This window comes from Quercus suber, unplaced genomic scaffold (assembly GCF_002906115.3).
Source record: "Quercus suber isolate HL8 unplaced genomic scaffold, Cork oak 2.0 scaffold_318, whole genome shotgun sequence".
NCBI lineage: Eukaryota > Viridiplantae > Streptophyta > Magnoliopsida > Fagales > Fagaceae > Quercus > Quercus suber.
The window spans coordinates 100,565-118,855 of NW_027069773.1; the positions used below are offsets into that span (position 1 = coordinate 100,565).

At 33.0% G+C, this 18,291-nt stretch overlaps 1 protein-coding gene and 1 pseudogene across 1 annotated transcript; one reads left to right on the forward strand and one right to left on the reverse strand.

Moving 5' to 3' along the window:
- Positions 1–8,947: 8,947 nt before the first annotated feature.
- Positions 8,948–10,056, forward strand: LOC112025073 (uncharacterized). Its single transcript, XM_024057739.2, has one exon. The coding sequence runs from the start codon at positions 9,343–9,345 to the stop codon at positions 9,928–9,930; it is 588 nt and encodes a 195-aa protein (XP_023913507.2). The 5' UTR covers positions 8,948–9,342; the 3' UTR covers positions 9,931–10,056.
- A 1,195-nt stretch (positions 10,057–11,251) lies between these two features.
- LOC112025086 (putative MYST-like histone acetyltransferase 1) lies at positions 11,252–17,538 on the reverse strand (annotated as a pseudogene).
- Positions 17,539–18,291: the final 753 nt, after the last annotated feature.

The window sequence follows — 18,291 nt, forward strand, 5'->3', positions numbered from 1 at the left end:
AAAAGCTGAAACAAACAGACACTTAATAAGTCGACCTACTTTAGCTTTCTTCCCCCAATTGTTTTTGCAATTGCTGTAGTGGCAAATTAAAATTAACAAAGATAAGCAATAAAGTGATATCATAGTAGGCTCTTGTAAGAAAATCAATAACCACCAACTTTATTTTTAGTTGAAAACAAAAATTATGAAAATAAGTTGTGCAGTATTTTTAGGATACTGAAAATATGTCGGTTTGAGATTTGCATAGTATTTTTCTGCCAGTAAAATTGGATTAGAATCTGGAGTCCTGGACCAAGAAATTTCCACAACCATGTGAGATCTAAAAGTTAATAGTATAAAAATTGAGTTGAGTCAGATTGCATGCATGGCATCGGATCCCAATCCAATAAAATCGAGTTGAGTCAGATTTCTTAGGCATTTCCCAAGTTAATATTTCTTGGGAATTGTCCTAGTAAAATTTTATACTTATAGATTAAGACTTAAATGATTCTTTGACCAACAAATTTCGACATTCCATGTCATATACAAACAGTAGCGAACAAAGCATTAAGACGCTGTCAAGGCTTTGCGCACAAAACCACAAAACTTGGCGGTGTTATTCCATCGTCTACTTAATACTTATTCTTTTGTGACCATAGGATAGGAGGGGAACAGCACCACACCTTGTCTGCTTCTCTCTGAAATTTTTCTTTAGCCCTTATTCCTTTAATAATTTTGTATCATAGAGAATTTGACCCTTTCAACACAGTCTTCCAGAACAATTATTTTTCGTTGAAATAAATCGAATTTTACGTTTTGAAAGTATGATTTTAATTTAAATTAAAAAATTATGTATACTGAGTGTACAATAATGAGTGTGTAATAAGGTAAACATGGGCTAATTATCCAATAAGGTGTAGGGTGCGATTTTCTATACCTTTCCCTCACTTTTTTTAGCTGTTGATCTGGATTTTTCGGGATCATGCTGGCTCGTGCATGCGAACATGTTTGGCCGCTCTTATGTATTGTAGGTGGACAGACCAACAAGCAGCGAATCAGCCTCCATATCTCGTGCTTTACAACTACTACATATTTGGGACAATGTTTCTATCAACAAAGGAACCTTTTTAATTATTCTTTTGGGACCAACAACCTTTAATAATATGAACGTGGATGTGAGTCAAGACAAAGCATGTTCTTTCTTACATAGCTTCTCACAAATACAATAGCAGTGTCTCCAAAGTAGTGCGTATAACTCTGCTTTACCTCTACTTGTTTTCTTTCTGCACTTGCTATCCATTGCACACTCGCACTTTACCAATGTTTTTTGGCTTTTTCTTCTTTCAAAGCCTATATAGGCTTATGAGTACCTTCATTCGTAGCCAACTTTATCTCAATTGCACTTTCCTTTTCTACTAAGTTTTCGAATTTGGGAGGAATATGAATCATGGATTGTCACAGAAGATGATAGTAATAGAATGTGGTGGACTTGTGGATAGTCATAGGACCTTGTTGGTGATAGTGGTGTTAACAATAATAATGGCGAGAAAATAATAATTGTAATGCCATAATAAACCAACAATTGTAGTAATGATTGATCAACAAGAAGTAACAGAATGAGACTATTGACTAGCTCTAATTTTGGTTTTTGCATTTTCTTAATAATAGAATCGGGTGATTTAAGAAAGATGAAACTGTAACAAGAATGTTTAATGAGATTGAACCTGAGTAGCTCTAATCGAAGGTTCAATTCTCTTAAAAAATCTTAAAAAAAAAAAAAAAAATCTTTAGTACAATTAGGATCAACTGGCAGGGGGGTTGATTGAGAATGCTTTGATGGTTAAGTCAACACAAAAGTGTAAAATGACATGGTAATAATAGTTGAAGAGTTGCATACCTTAGTTATTTATAGGGCAAAGATGACTTGGATTTGGCTAAATCAAGTTTCTTGACATGCAAGTGATTATTATTTTTGGTTGGTTGGGAGGAAGGGTGCCAAGATAGCACCCCCAAAATTGCAGTCATAACTACATAAGGGATAGGTTCAATCATGTCAAATACAATTGATGATTAGTGGTGTGCAATAATTGTTGACATGTAAGGGAATTAGTGGCATTTTGAGGAGAATTGTATCAATCAACCAGTTAAGGAGAACATGTCCTCAAGAAGGCAACTATATTACCCTCAGAAAAGTTGACCGTTATGGTCACTTGAGGTCAATAACCGAGTAAAGTTCAGCAGCTAGACGTCCATTAAGGGGATCAAGGGTCCTCCATGAAGTTCAAGCCGCAACTCACTTTCGGTCAAGATGCCCTATCGAACCAATCCTAGTGGGCCCATAAATGGTGGGCTTGGCTATGAGTTCAAAGGCTCTTAGGGGTGGACTAAAGTCCTGCTTTGGGCTTTTGAGGCCCAAATCAGCCCCCCACCCACCCAACACCCCTCCCCCCAAAAGAAAGGACAAAAGTTTTTATATGAAAATTCTAAAATCTTGTTCATATTTCACAGAGAGGGATTTTTCCACTCAAGCTTCGAAGTTCCAACTATAGGCTGCTACAAATCAAAGTGAATTTTCAACTAGGCAGGTCAGTGGTCATATTTATTGATGGTCCTATCACCTCTGAGAAGCATATATTTGTCCTCTTATTCTTATAGTCTTCATTAATAGTAGCCTACTATTCTATTTCTATCCGGGGAAGGTAATAGCCTAATAGGCTTGTACTAGAAGGGAAAAAAAAAAAGTTAGAATTACAACAAAGTTGGGATAAAAATTGTGTAAATAATTGTGCTAGAATTAATTGAGGATTACTTCTCAAAAAATAAGAATTAATTGGGGACAAAATGAGCCTTTCACGTGCCTCCCATATGTTTACATGCATGGCGTGTCCGTTAAGATGGATGCATCACCATTTATTTTCAATTTTCCACACACGTGATCTGCATGTGATCTGTCCCCTACCTGTGATTTTTTGGTACTATATTTTGCAACCAAAAATAAATAAATAAGATATCCTTTAGCCAATTAGTAAATTAATAAATTTGCATATCTGAAACTTATCAAATCCGTACACGTGTATGAGATTAATATTTACAACAATAATACTATCAATATAACATCATTTAATTTATGACCTGTTAATTTATACAATTGTAAGTGATTGAAGAAAAGTAGTGGGTCGCACAAATTAATAATGGACACACTATTCATAACCGCATAAATTAATAAGTTGTGAAATTGAACATATCTTTATATTTATTATAGTATTTAACATAGTAGTGATTATAGTTTTAAATTTTACTAAAGTGATTCAACATTAGCATTTTATTGTTCTTCTATGATAACACATTTTATCACAATTTTTGTCTAAATAGTAAGTACGATTGTGATCGGTGAAACATCGTTTTTACATGGAATCTCTCTCATTCAACACTGAAGACAAAGAAATAACTGTTCTCTCTCTCTCTCACGACATTGAAGACAAAGAAATAACTGTTTTTTTTGCTGAAAAAGGAAATTACTGTTTGTGTCTAAACATTGAAGACAGAAATAACTGTTTGAGAAAGGGATTTGGTAGTTACCAGTTACCACGAATGTGTGACGTGGCAAGGGCATCCAGATCCGGATCCGACGGTGGATGTGGGGTCTCCCTCTAATTTCATTGCATGTGGGCCACACGTTTGGGAGGCCACTTTGAATTTACACCAAAAAAGAGTGAGAGGAATTGAGTTACAATTACTCCTATTTCCTCGTGAATATGGTTAACAAAAGACTACACTATCTTAATCAAATCTCGAGCTGCACCATATCATCATTATTAGAAGAACCCAAAATCCAACTATGTTGGCATTGGTTTTGTAATCTATATATATAGAGTATATGTTTACTCTCAATTAAATTAGATCTTACTTTCAAATTTATATTTGAGTTTAACCACGTCTCAACTTGTACATATAGGGTCCGTTTGGATTGAACTTATTGTTGCTGAAATTGAAAACTGAAAACTGAAAATTGAAAATACTGTAGCAAAATAATTTTTAAATGTGTAAATAGTACCGTGGGACTCATTTTCAATATTTTTTAGTGCGTGAACAGTGCCAAACAGTGCATGAATAGTGTTTTTTGTCTCTATACAGTAAAATCATGTGATTTTACTGTTCACTTTCCAAAAAAAAAAAAAAAAAAAAAATGCAAAATGCAAAACGTGGACTCAGCAACGGCCTCATATTGTTGACAGTCTTTTTTAATATTCTTAATTTTTTTATGGATAATATTTTTTAATGTTGACAGCTTAATTAATCTCATCTCAACTTGTACATACATTGTGTTGGATCTAAAAAAAACATGAAATTTTTATTCAACTATTTATGCTTACTGTTCAATAAATTATTGCAGCATACATAATTGGATCTAGTATTTCAATTTCATCAAAACTAAGATTCAAAATACTAAAATAAAAATTGGTTAAAAAATAGTCATACTAATCAAATGAAAATTTTAAAATTTAGTTGCGAAATCCAAAAACAGTCACACTAATTAACTTAAAGTACACGTATTTGTTAAACTATTAATAGCATGAGTTTGGTCTATTTACTTTGGTTAAAAATATTGACAATCCAAACCCGAACCAACCTACTAACCTGTCAAAAACCAACCCAAAACTTGAGATTGAATTGGGTCAATTTATCGAGTTGGTGGGTTAAATGCACACACTTAATTAACAAAACACATCCACTAAGCCTATATTTTGCCATTTAGCATCTAAATAAAAATTTTACTAATTCTAAAAATTCAAATTTTACTATTAACATAAGAAAAATTTTCAAACCATTACTGGATTAAAGTTTGATCCAATGACATCCACAAAACAAACTAGCAACAATGAGTGAAAATTGAAGGAGAAAAAGAAACCTTAAAAAAAATTTTAAAAAAAATTTCAAGGAGTGTAGAGAAAGATATGTGAAATACATTCCATGATTATTTCCCACATTGTATTATGAAATTCCCTCAGACCACATAAACAATAACAACAATTTGATTACTATAAGCCAAAAATACTATGTGGAGGATACAACAAAATCAACATTATCAAAAATCACCAATTTAACATGATGATATAATACTGACTTGGAAAAATTGGACTTGAACCCTTTAACTTGACCTGACTTTAAAAAAAAAAAAAAAAAAAATTCAGCTTAAAATGATTTGACCTGTTATCCTCTTTGAACAGTTCATGAGAAAAAAAAAACTATTTTTATGAGAAGAAAGTTCTGTTTATTTTGAATTGTTGTAACTTTGGGAATCATAATTTAACATAATTTGTTTTTGTTTTTGATTTTAGCTGAGTTCGGGGAGAGACGAAGGAAGAGATATGCATTGACTAGCTACTCATCATGATCGGTCCTTTAATTTTCAGAAAGAATTTCGAATTGCATATATAGATTTCGGGCACTTGGCTTTAAGAGCATGATCTACTCATAATTTATTGCTACTTAGAATTTGTGCTCTTGACCCTTGTCAATCATTAACTATTTTTATGAGAAGAAAGTTCTGTTTATTTTGAATTGTTGTAACTTTGGGAATCATAATTTAACATAATTTGTTTTTGTTTTTGATTTTAGCTGAGTTCGGGGAGAGACGAAGGAAGAGATATGCATTGACTAGCTACTCATCATGATCGGTCCTTTAATTTTCAGAAAGAATTTCGAATTGCATATATAGATTTCGGGCACTTGGCTTTAAGAGCATGATCTACTCATAATTTATTGCTACTTAGAATTTGTGCTCTTGACCCTTGTCAATCATGCTTTCTTAAGTTCAATCTAAAGTAATTTCACCAAAAAAAAAAAAAAGTTCAAGCTAAAGGACCGCAAATTAAGAAGTAAGAACAGAAGTTTTGGATTGGTTTGTCAAATCAGAGAGAGAGAGAGAGCCAACTCTCAATGATTTGATAGGTTTTCAAAACCATTTCATAATGTGAAAAGGAAAGTACCAAATGGTAACTTTTGTCAAATAAGAGTGTAGAGAGCTTTCCAAATTGTCAAAGAAATTGATTTAAAGATATTATCATTGAGGGGGACTCCACAACCATACTTTCAGTAATTATAAATCATCAACACTCAAACAGATCCCGGGTAAGTCATTTGATTGAGGCTGCCAAAGGTGAGACCAAACACTTTAGAGAAGTAGTTTTCAACTATACCAACAAAAGTTGTAATAAAGTTGCACATACTCGCTTTTTAGGAGCTCAAAACCGGAAAAGTCGGTAAAAATTCAAATTAAAGAAACACCCCAATTCAGAAAAATCCGAGATTGATCAAAAGAACATTGCAATTAATAGATTAATTGTTACTTATGCCCTAAGTTAATAATTTGATAAAACAATTAAAGCAACGCAAAGGTTTTGGTGATAAAATGGAAAACTTTTGAAGAACTCTTTGAAAGAAAACTAATTTGGGGTGGCCAAACTTTGAAAAATTCACTATAGAATACAACACGTTGCAATCAATCTATACTCACAAAACGTTTTGTAGACTAAACTCGATTCATATCCTTTGGCAAACAACTTAATTATTGGCCTTCCTCTGTAGTGGGCCTAGTGGCCCCAAAACTCATAAATCTTTTATTGAACTTCCTTGACAAACAAACGCAGTCCGCATCAACTTGAAAGGAGAACTTCCAATGTAGAAGGTCCTCTGACAGTTAGGCTAAAATAATTGAGGTTCTCTCAAGGTTAGAATAGTTGCATCCCATGTTAAAAATGTGAAATAGTTGAAATAATTATATCCAAGAGTTAGGCCTTTAGGATATACACCACTGTCAGTTTCTTTAAGACTTTCACTCATCTCCCTGTGTGTGTGATAAATACTTAATATTATCAATGACAACAAAAAAAAGTTTGATAAGAAATTAAATTAGGTAAAAAATGATGCAATTTTGCTCGAGTAATAGTCAAGTGAATTCATGATGACACTCCATTTGTGTTAACTTCGAATGATTGTGATTATATCTCACTCATTTTAAATCTAATTAGGTTTAGATTTATGTATATTTTAAAATCTCATATATTTAATTTTAAATGAAACAAGTTTGACTAAAAAAAAAATCATTATAATGTAAAAGATTTTGCTAAAAAAGGTATCAATTCATCAGCTTTAAATGGATCTTAATCTCGTCAAATTTGAACAATTTTTGAACTATACTCAAATTACAACAAAATTCTATTGATAGAGGTCAACAATAAAATATAAATGGTGTCTTTACTGAACCCAAAAAAAAAAAAAAAAAATACAAACAAACAAACAAAGCTATAGTAATGTGGTCAAATAATAGGAACACAGAGATTTTCTTTCTATTATATATATTCGACGGGGCAAGAAAAATTGTGATAAACTTATAGAAAATGGTTGAAATGAATGATAATGTGGATGTTCCGTACGAATTACGAAGATGAAAATGACAAACTTGCCGTCTTTTACTCTCTGGTACAATCTTCATTTTTTATATTATATAGTTTTAATATGATGATAGTATATAATATAGTGAAGCCCGTGTTTTAATTGCTTCTTGGCAAACGTGATTCCACCTAATAATACGTGTTCCCATTAATTATTGTGAGCTGTCGGACTCTTTGACCGGTTTAAGATGTTTCCAGTCAAGGTTATAGGTTTTTTCTGCAAAAAGGAAAGGAAATAGTAGGGTTCATTTTAAATTAACATTAACTAATCTAGTAAGTGTGTGCTTGTTGACTTTGGACTTTGTACAACGACTTAATCTGCAATGATGTAAAACTATTAAGTATTTTTCTTCGTATTTCACACTAGGGACATATTTGATATGTTGTAAAAGTTCATCATGTAATGAATGATATAGTTATTCGATTATATGGTATAAATTGAAAAATAAATAAACTCATAAAATAATATGATATAAACAGAATTTTTTTTTTATATTAATTGATTTGGAGTTTAATCTATAATAATTTATAATAGTATTTTATGATATATATATATAACATAAAAAATTTAACTTTTAATTAATCTCATTATATTTTGCCATATAAGTTTTTGTGTCATCACAATTTTACACATCAGTTTTCTATTATATATCTTTTAATTGGACTTAAATTTTATTCTATATTTAAACTCCCAATTAAATGATAGGAATCATAAAAACACAATCATAATAAATATTTATTTAATAATTATCACAATTATATTATTAATAGTTCCATATAAAAACACAATTATAATAAATGCTTATTAATAAATACCATAGTTATCACATTTCATATATAAGCATAATCAAAGTAAATGTCTATTAATAACTATCATAATTATCAAATTTTATATTTATATTTTATATACATAATAAAAGAAAAAGAAAAACATTTTTTTTTTACGATAAAATTATATTTCATTGAACTTTCACGTGCATTACACGGGTGGTTAACTAGTGTCAATTATATTTTTAGAGTATCTGATTTTTTCTTTTCTTTTTTTGAACAAACTATCTGCTTATTTGGGAGGGAGGGGAGATTAAAAATGATTTTTCATTGATAAAACACCCAAATAAAGGCCAGAATGATAGAGTCCTGAATCCTGATATTTCCTTGGAAAAATAATTTCTTAATTGATTTACATTATATTCTATTTTGTCTTGTGAACAATCACTAAACCTATGAATTACACATGAAAAATGTTTTTTTTTCCTCCAGGGTAGTTTACCAAGCTGAAGGCAAATTGTTACTTGGGGCCCTAAGGAGACAAAGTGAGAGTCAGCGAATGATTCATCACAAGTTGCGTATGAACTTGGCATGAATCAATTGGCTATGGTTTGGTAAAATTGGTAGAAGGTGCATACTGGACCCTCCCTATAATAATTAGTAACAAATAGCATTTTTTTTTCATCCAATTTTACACATACATACACAGCTACTCCAAAAGTCTCTAAAATATTGGTCCCCTTTGCCAACTCGTGTCCGAGACTAATTAGTCTTCAACAAACGGTGTCTTGGCCTTTTCCTTATGGTTTTAAGTTGTACTTCATAGACCAAGTTAACACAAGAGATAAAAGGGTAACCTCTCACTGTTGCGTAAGTACACATCACTCTGTTCGTATTTGACAATCTCAACACTACTCTGTTTCTCTCCTTGCTTAGACCAAAACAAAGGCAAAGGAGACTTGAACAAAGATAAATTCCCCTGCCCATTTCCTTCTCTTATTAACCTTTCATCTCACTGCTCTCTCTCTCTCTCTCTCTGAGTGCGTGTGTGCAAGCTCTTAAAATAACCAAGAAGGTTTGAGAAGTACTATTATATATTTATTATTATATCCCATATCCTTACTCTCTTTCTAAACTCCAAATGGGAAATGAATACAATCGAGTCCCCCATCAAAAACTGAATCTCCATTCAAGAAACACATTCTTGCCCATTTTGTGTTCAAAACCATCCATCAAAGATGTTACAATTCCCAAATGGGAAGATCGCTGTGTGTCCTTCTCCAACGACCCTTTGTCCCCCAGAATCAGTTGCATGGGCCAAGTGAAAAGGAACAACAAAGTAGTTGGCTTTCCAGCTACACACAGCAAGCTCAACCAAAACACCAGACATAGTACTAACAACATCACCAACAACAATAACAGTGTCAAGTACTCCAAGCTCAAGAAAATGTTCTCTAGCAAAAACCTGCCCACCACAATGGCCACTACCACTACTGCTAGCTGTGGAAGCAGGAGACAAGTGAGCATGAATGGTAGCAATGAGAATCGTACTTGTATAAGCATTGTTGATATGGATCCTCCATTGCCAGTCATCAAGAAGGAGCAAAAGCCTCAAGGAGAGGATGCAGACAGTCTTTGGAAGAGAAGATCTGGTGGGGTTGCACTGAAAACTTTACAGCTTCAACAAATTCATCATACTAGGCATCATCTTCAACCTACCACCGTTTGATGAGAAAATTTCATTGAGAGGTGAGTGAGATAGAATGATAGATGATGCATAAGAAAAGGGGGAGAAAAAAGTAATGTAAATGTTCTCAGTTAGTTTTTACAAATTTTTTATTATATTATTATTTAATCCTGTGCTCAAAATTTGGTGCTGCTGATCATGATGTATGTGGTTACTGTTCTCATGTAGATCCAGGGAATTTTTTTTATTTAACATAATAAATGAGTCAATGAGAAAAGCCACCACTAGATCATCCTGCCTGAAGTTATCTCGTAAAGCCTTTTAGAAGTTTGTTTACATGTAGAATTGACTATGTGTAAATGAAACAGACAAGCCAAGTGATAGCAAAACAGATCGAACTTACCTCCTTATTTTATTTTTCCGGTAATAGGAAAAGTTAACATTACTCCAGTTAGAGAGAGAGAGAGAGAGAGAGAGAGTGCTTATGGTGATTGCCATAGTGTCATAGTGGGAAGTGGGAACCGAGTCTAAGGAAAGGGCAAAAGGTTTTCAAGAAAAAAGTTGCATTACGTATTTGGAATCGATTGAATAGATAGTAATACTAGAATTGGATTGGAACGAAGACAAACCTAGTCTTTAAGCAAAGAAAAAGAGTGCAGAACGGAATGGGATGTGAAAATTGAAATACCAAAGCTTTTTAGTTCATTTTTCTGTTCAGTGCATGGATTTCAAACGAAGAGCAAGCGAATTCAACTGTCCTTGCACTCATCATTTCAAGGAGGTTTCTCTAAACAGAAATCAAGCTGGAGATTTTAGGTGTCATCATCCGACTGTAGCATTGATAGGGAATTCAATGTCTTACCAAGGACAAAAAGAACCAAAGAAAAAGGAAAGCCTTTTGCCCATAGTTTTCTCGTGCTGAGAATTAAACGAGTACATGTACACGCGTTTTGCCGACATAAACAGCTTTTGCAACCACCACTCACTCCAAACCGAATACAAATTTAGCCAAACCAGGATGACTCAACCAGTGGCAACACCAATATAGGGTAGTTTGCGTTGTTGGATTCCAAATGGCAGTCGTGAAAGGAAGAAAAGCCACGGCACAAATTTTTTTTTTTTTTTCCTTTAAAGCTCAAACATTTACTTATTTCCCCATATACAACCACATAAATTTGCTTCAAATTTCTGTTTTTTCCTTTAAAGCTCAAACATTTACTTACTTCCCCATAGAACCACACAAATTTGCTTCAAATTTTGACAAAAAGATACTTCAATCATTAAGTCAAAGGATAATATAAAGTATGCCTAAAATGATCTAAAGACGTTTGGTTTTACAAAATATTTTCAAAGAGATGGCAATTCAATCTTTTCCATTCTCACGGATCACCTTCCCAATTTTTTTGTCATTTTATCTCATCATCAGAAGAGCATTACAATGCATCTAAACAAGTAGTTCACAAATCTAAAATCAATGAGTCAGTTGTAGCCTACACCTACTAAATTAAGAATATACTATTAATTATTTGTTGATACATACATACAAAGTCATAAGATGGATAATGACAAGAAAGTCTCCAGGAAGAATACCCAGTTTCATACCCTGAAGCTTATATTTTATACAATCGGAGGTCAGTTACACGTCTAAGTTGGTAGCCAGTATCTGGATAAATTGTTTGACATTAAACTTTTTCTTTATAAGGAGTCCATATCAATTTGCTAACATCAACCTCAAGACCCCCAGGACCAGCAGCTCTTGGATGACGATCCAAGACCTTTGGATCAGCACAGATGACATGCTGCCCTTTCCTGTACTGAATCAGTTCTAAGCTCTGAAGGGTGGCCAGGATATCCTCCGCCTTAATGACTGTCATGTCACTAAGTTCCTGTAAAGAGTGAAAGATTTATAGAAAAGTACTAATACAATAATAACCAGCAGAAAGCAGGTGGTTCACGAGAAAAGTTCATAAAATAAAAACCAATGGAATAACTCTAGAAATGTTTACCAGTCAGAAAAAAAGATAAGATAAGATAAGATAATGCTAAGAGTGATTTGTCAAAGATCAACATCTACACTAATATATCGTACAAAATTATCAGGTTTTACTATATCTATAGACAAACCCAATGTTTTCTACTTTTCAAAGTGCGGAGCCCAATCTTTGCATTGCTACTATTTTTCAAAAATCATTTGGTGCAGATTACTTATGTTGTCATTTCAGACACAGTAATGTGAGCAATTAGAGATGTAAAAATTCTTTACATAACATTTCAAACCATTTCTGTGGGATATTCAAACGCCAAACAACTTCACAGGAGACAATAAGCAATTGAACCACAGAAGGCAAACTTGTCTGGATCTTAACAAACATTCAAACAAAGCTACCTTGATAAAAATATTGCCCTTGTGCTTTTCCAATATTGTCCAAAAGAACCTGGGTCCAGTATCCTCTGTAGCTCAATAGCCCAAGATCAGAAAGGGGTCTTTCAGGTGTGCCGAATTGACCTTCTTTTTGGGAAAGTCCATAAGCTGTTACATGCAAGAAATATTGTTAGATATTCTTTCTGCTTGAAAATACATGACCAAAACAAAGACATGCAAAATAGAAAGTAGAATTTCAATAGGCAGATAACTTACAAAAGGCAATTAGAAATTTGCCATAGCCTTTCCTTTGATAGGGAGGAAGGGTGAGGATACATGCTAAATTATAAGACTCCTCTGAATGCTTTTCCTGCACCAGCAGACAAAACATGCTTATGTATATATGTAAATTTTTTAAGAAATTTCAGAAAGATTCAAACTCATGTCTATATTGAAAATTGTCCCTCTGCTTATCCATTATATTTAACAAACATTAAAAAAATTTGTAAAATAGGATCAAACGGTTCATGAGGAAGGTCAGCAATGGAACAACAAAGAGATGGGAGGTTGAAGATATTGCCTAAAACTTGTAGTTCCAAAATTGTCATGAACCAAAAGGCAAGAAGCCCGTAGGCTAAAATCTACCACTTAAACCTTGTATCTTGAAACTAATTTTAGTACCCTCTACAATCAGAGTTCTGACAAATAAGTCAAGTTCAAACACAGTATTAACTTAGGAATATAGCCATTACTCTGCTGTCACATTGTTATTGAATCGGGAGTCAGAAGAATGTCAGAAAGAAAAAATAATCACCACTAAATACATTTGTAGCAAAGAGGCAATACATGATATAGTACCATAGTTCATAAAAGCAATTAAATAAACTTACAACTTACAAGCATGCATTCCATTCATGCCAATTAAGAATCCTAATCAAAATCCTACAATTTTTTTTTTGGATAAATCACAATCCTACAACATTGTAGGCCAAAAGAATCATAACTTGTAGGATTGTGATTAGCAACTGTTTGAGTAAATTCCAAATGAATGCGGGATTCACCTAAATGCATGACCAATTAATTCCATGCTTCTTATGCTAGTATTCCGGCCTTCAGATTTGACTGATAAAAATGTCATGATACTTAAGAAAATGGTATGAGACAACATTTTCACTCAGACAGCACATAAAAAAAAATAATAATAATAATAATAATAATGGATAAATAATTTACCTTAGGAAAATAACCAACCATGTGGCATCCTTGATCATCGCATTCACACAGTACATAGAACAGAAAGAGGTCAACGTCATAATAGAGGGTCTTGTGATCAAGAAAAAATTTTGCCAAATAACAAAGATTCTGCCCATAAACCTTGTTCTTTTTGCCATCAACCTGTTTTGAAACATTTAATTAAAGAAAAGCTTAAATCAACTAAAAAATTTAAATATGCTCATATACAACAGGGTATCCTATAAAACAAATAATACAAAACAGAATATGGGAAACAAGAAGAAAGGAAACCGTATATTCCAATATTGAATAAACCATATAACAAGATATTCTAAAAGTAAACCAAACTCATAGTTCTTTTGATAAAGTTATACATGAAGTCTGTTTACTGAAGTTATACAAATTGATATTTACATTTAACACCATATGTCTTTTTATAAACAGATATATAATCTCCGATAGAAAAAACACGTTTAAATTTTAAATGCCAAAAAATAATTGGGGAAAAGGAAATCTCAGATGAAGGAGAGCTACAAACTATAGTCATAGTCACATGCAAAACAACTTACGTACAAACTGTACTTAGATGTTTAAAATTTATTAACCCAAATAAAACCACCACTAATAACAAAACAACATACCTCAAACATTGACAATGTACCACATCGTTATATTTCATCTCCAGGGGGATGCTTGAGATCACACTTCCTCTGCACATGCAGAATAAGAATAAAATAGACCAAATACATACAAAAATTACAAAAAATTAAAGGAAGAAAGGGAAATTGCTAACAGAAAAGATAGCCAAGAAAATGAAATCTAACCCCTCAATAACACAAATTTCTGTCTCCTATCTCTTCTTAAAATAATATAGTAATAAGTTATAGTAAAATTTAAGTCTATTAAAGACATCAAAAGGAAGAGATCTAAATGCCCTGTAGACCAGGTTCAAACCATGTGGTTTCTATCCATCAAGGCTTCTGACAAACCATGTCCAGCACAAATTTCACTTAAGCAATCAAAAAACATATAAGAAAACCCAATAATATTAGACAACAAATTGACAAACAAAATTTAGAAAATTAACGTTTATAACCGTTGAACTGAATACAGCTCAATGCTGCCAATACAATTCCTCCTTAAAGGCCAACTATACCACAAACTGAAAGTATATAGTGAGTGAAGACAGTGGAATATGAAGCACTGCTCACCATATGCCTCTGAAGTTGTTCTTTACGCTTCATGAAATTGAGGCAAAACTCACAGAAGTACTTCACAGAGTCATTGTATTCCAGTGGAAAGGGGGAAAAGTACCATGTCTCGATCTCATATCTTCCAAGCTGTATAGTTGCTATATTTTTCACTTTTGTGAACTCTTCATGTTCTCGCAAACTGGCAGCATCAAGCTCTTCATGACCCTAAAAGTTGTGAAGAAAATATTCAGATTATATAACTACAAATTACAACATGACTTATGATGGAGGCAGGAAACTCGAATGACAGCCAGAGATTCAGCTCATAAAATTCTAAATGTAAGCAGCTCATGTCATTTGGTATTTCACTAAATAAATCATTTACTTCTCACAAGAAATTAAAAAGATGTTACATTATTTCCACTCTGTTATGAATTCATGTGTGTATGCATGTGTTGTGTGTGTGCATGTTCATGTGTGTGTGTGTGTGTGTGTGTGTGTGTGAGAGAGAGAGAGAGAGAACAAGTGCAATCATGTGACACATGACAGACCATGACATATTGATTACGGCTCAAAGTCAAAACTGATATATAACTGCCTGCTAAATCTTCTCAAAGTTTCATCAATGCAAAATCTAACTCTATTATTTTCCTCTTGTAATACATTTTAACATTCAGGAAAAATAGGCTCTAGATTAGATAACACTAGAGTGAAGGCTGAGATAATGGAATTAAGACCCTCTAGGTGTGTGATGTTGCAAGAGAATAAAATAAAAGAGAATGAGACGAAAAGTATTTAACTTTCAGATTCCACTTTCATTTTAATCCTAGCTGATCAGATAACCCATCCAGTACATGCACCTTTTGGTTCCCTTTATCTCTATGGTTTCTTTTAAGCTTTCAATTTAGACAGGATTTCAGTACAAAGAGGAATGTAAATAAGATGGAGCAAAAAATATTTGAAAATATTTTTTTACTTGTATTTACCTCTACATGTGTCTCGTCAATCTTTCGCTTCTGGTGGCGTGTCATTTTCAAGCTTGTAACCTGGAAAAACTCATGCACAATTCTTGTGATTAGTATTAAAAATAAGAAAGAGTAAATTCTGTGGGAGAAGCAAATAAAAAATGTATTAGAAAAATATCACATACTCATTACCTTGTCCTCCACCTTCTCATCAACAATAGTCTCTACAGAATCGAGATTCAAGCTTCACCCATTCATCAAGCCTCCTATTGACGGTCAAAAAGCACAAACTAATAAATAGCCAAGTACACACACACACATTACAAAATTTAAAATAAAATAAAATAAAAAAAAAAAAAAAAAATCTCGCTTTTCTATATGTGGATTGTGAAGAGAAGGGCCTACATAAAGAACGCGTGTAACAATTTTGACATCAATGGAATGCCATATAAAAAAAATGTTTTTCTTAAATGGTAATAAATCTTCATTAAAAAAAAAAAAAAAAGGAACGAAAAGGGTGCAGCCACAAAAAAGAACATTGCTGTGAAATATGGTTGTGACTTATTTTGTAAGCATGCACATATTTGTGACAGCCCCATGAGATCCCTCACACATCTTTCAATTTCAATTTAAGTTAACCACAAAAATTACTTATTTTAAATTTCTTCTAAAAGATCCTCCTTGATCATAATTCAGTGAACCAATCCATGCACTAAAACATGATTGTACACTACTTATCATACGACAATCCCTCAAGTTCTACATTCCATGGGTTTCCTCTCTCTCTCTCTCTCTCTCTCTCTCTCTCTCTCACGCACATTGAGCCCACTAATGCACTATACAAGATTGTATCCCAATTGTGAAATTGATAATCCCTTAAGTTCTACATTCCATGGTATTCTCTCCCTCTCTCTCTCTCTCTCTCTCTCTCATTGGTAAACACAACTCGGCCACCCTTTCTAGATTGGACCAATGCCTCGATTTCTACCCTTTATTTAAAAAAAGGAAGAGATGCTTATTTGACAAATTGAAAAGTATATATATGGTGTCTATCATTTTCTTTTTTATGAGTAAAAAATAGGCATCCATATAGCCAAGTGTCTTAGGGTACGTTTGGTACACTGAATGAGAATTACGACGGGAATTGTAATCTTTATTACTAGGAATAAAATATGTTATAATGTAATAACTAAACATATTCATTAGTTTGGTTGTGAGTTATAACATTAAAATGAAACTTAATATTTATTTTTGAAAATTTCTTACTCATATAATTATATTTCCTTAAAAATTATTATTTTTAAATTTAAGAGAGATATGTGTTATTTTTTATGATTTTTTATTTTTATAATTGTTAAATGTATATGGAAAGTTTGTTTACTTGAAATATATTAAGTTTTGAAATTATTGCACTTACTAAGTAATAGCTAATACAACCTTTTAAAAAGGAATAGTTATTCCTCATTTTGAAGAATAGCTATTCATAAGGAATGATTATTCCTTATAATAAAAACATAACCAAACTAAAGAATAACTAAACCATAGGAATAACTATTACATTACAGCGCATATTACAGTCTATTAAACATGCCCTTATAGTTCCAATTGGTTGGCATCTCCTGGTGTTTCCAACAGAAACATCAAGGGTTCAAATCTCCTCATCCACAACTATTAAACTACTCATATATATATATATATACACACACACACTATGAATAGACCAATTCATTTTTCCAAATGTTTTCATACGTTAGTCAGCCGATAATACTTTATCATTTAGAATCAATTTTAATATTTTTTTTCCAATGTTACTGAAGCAACCTTCAATCAAGTCACTGCCATCAATAATTCCACTTGCAACTGAACTCGCCAAAACCTCAATTACAAACACAGGCATTTTTGACTCAATTCCTTTCAGTTCACATAAAATCAAAAATCAGTAATTAAATCACAATTCACCACCAAAACCCTAACCGTAACCCTAAACCCCCAATAATAAAATTATAAACCAGCAGAGCGCAACGATTTTCAGTATCTTGAAAACCCTAACCCTAACAGCAACAATCGAAAGTGAAAGCAGAATTTAGGAAAAGAAAAAGGGGGGAGAGAAATCATACACTCGGTGTAGTGGAGGTAGTACTCGTAATCGTTAGAGTGCATTTTGTGGCATTCGATGACTTTGACAGGGTGGTATTTGGAGTCCCTCCAGTGGTAGCATACTCGCTCTCCTCTTCTTCATTGCCTCTAATTCTACTACTATCATTCCTCCATCGCCAAGTTTTGGATCCCCGGGACTCCTACACCCAACGTTCCCGTTCTCTCTCTCTCTCTCTCTCTCTCTCTCTCTCTCTCTCTCGGTAAATCTAACGATCCCACTTCTTTCTTCTTTCTTTCCAAACGCCCCACCTTCTCAACGTGGAATCATGGTTACAAGTTACCAAACATAGCTCTGACATGGTAATAATTGTGCATGTTAGGATAAGGTTCACATGCAACAAGAATAGAGGCCCTGGTTACCAAATGCTGGAGTTGATCACAAGTGTCAAACGGAGCAATCCAATTAGTTATCAAAAGGCAAAAAGAGTTTTCCATGGTTGGTCTATATCAGAGAAAATAGCAAGAAAGTGGCACTGGTGCTTTTTAAGGTAAT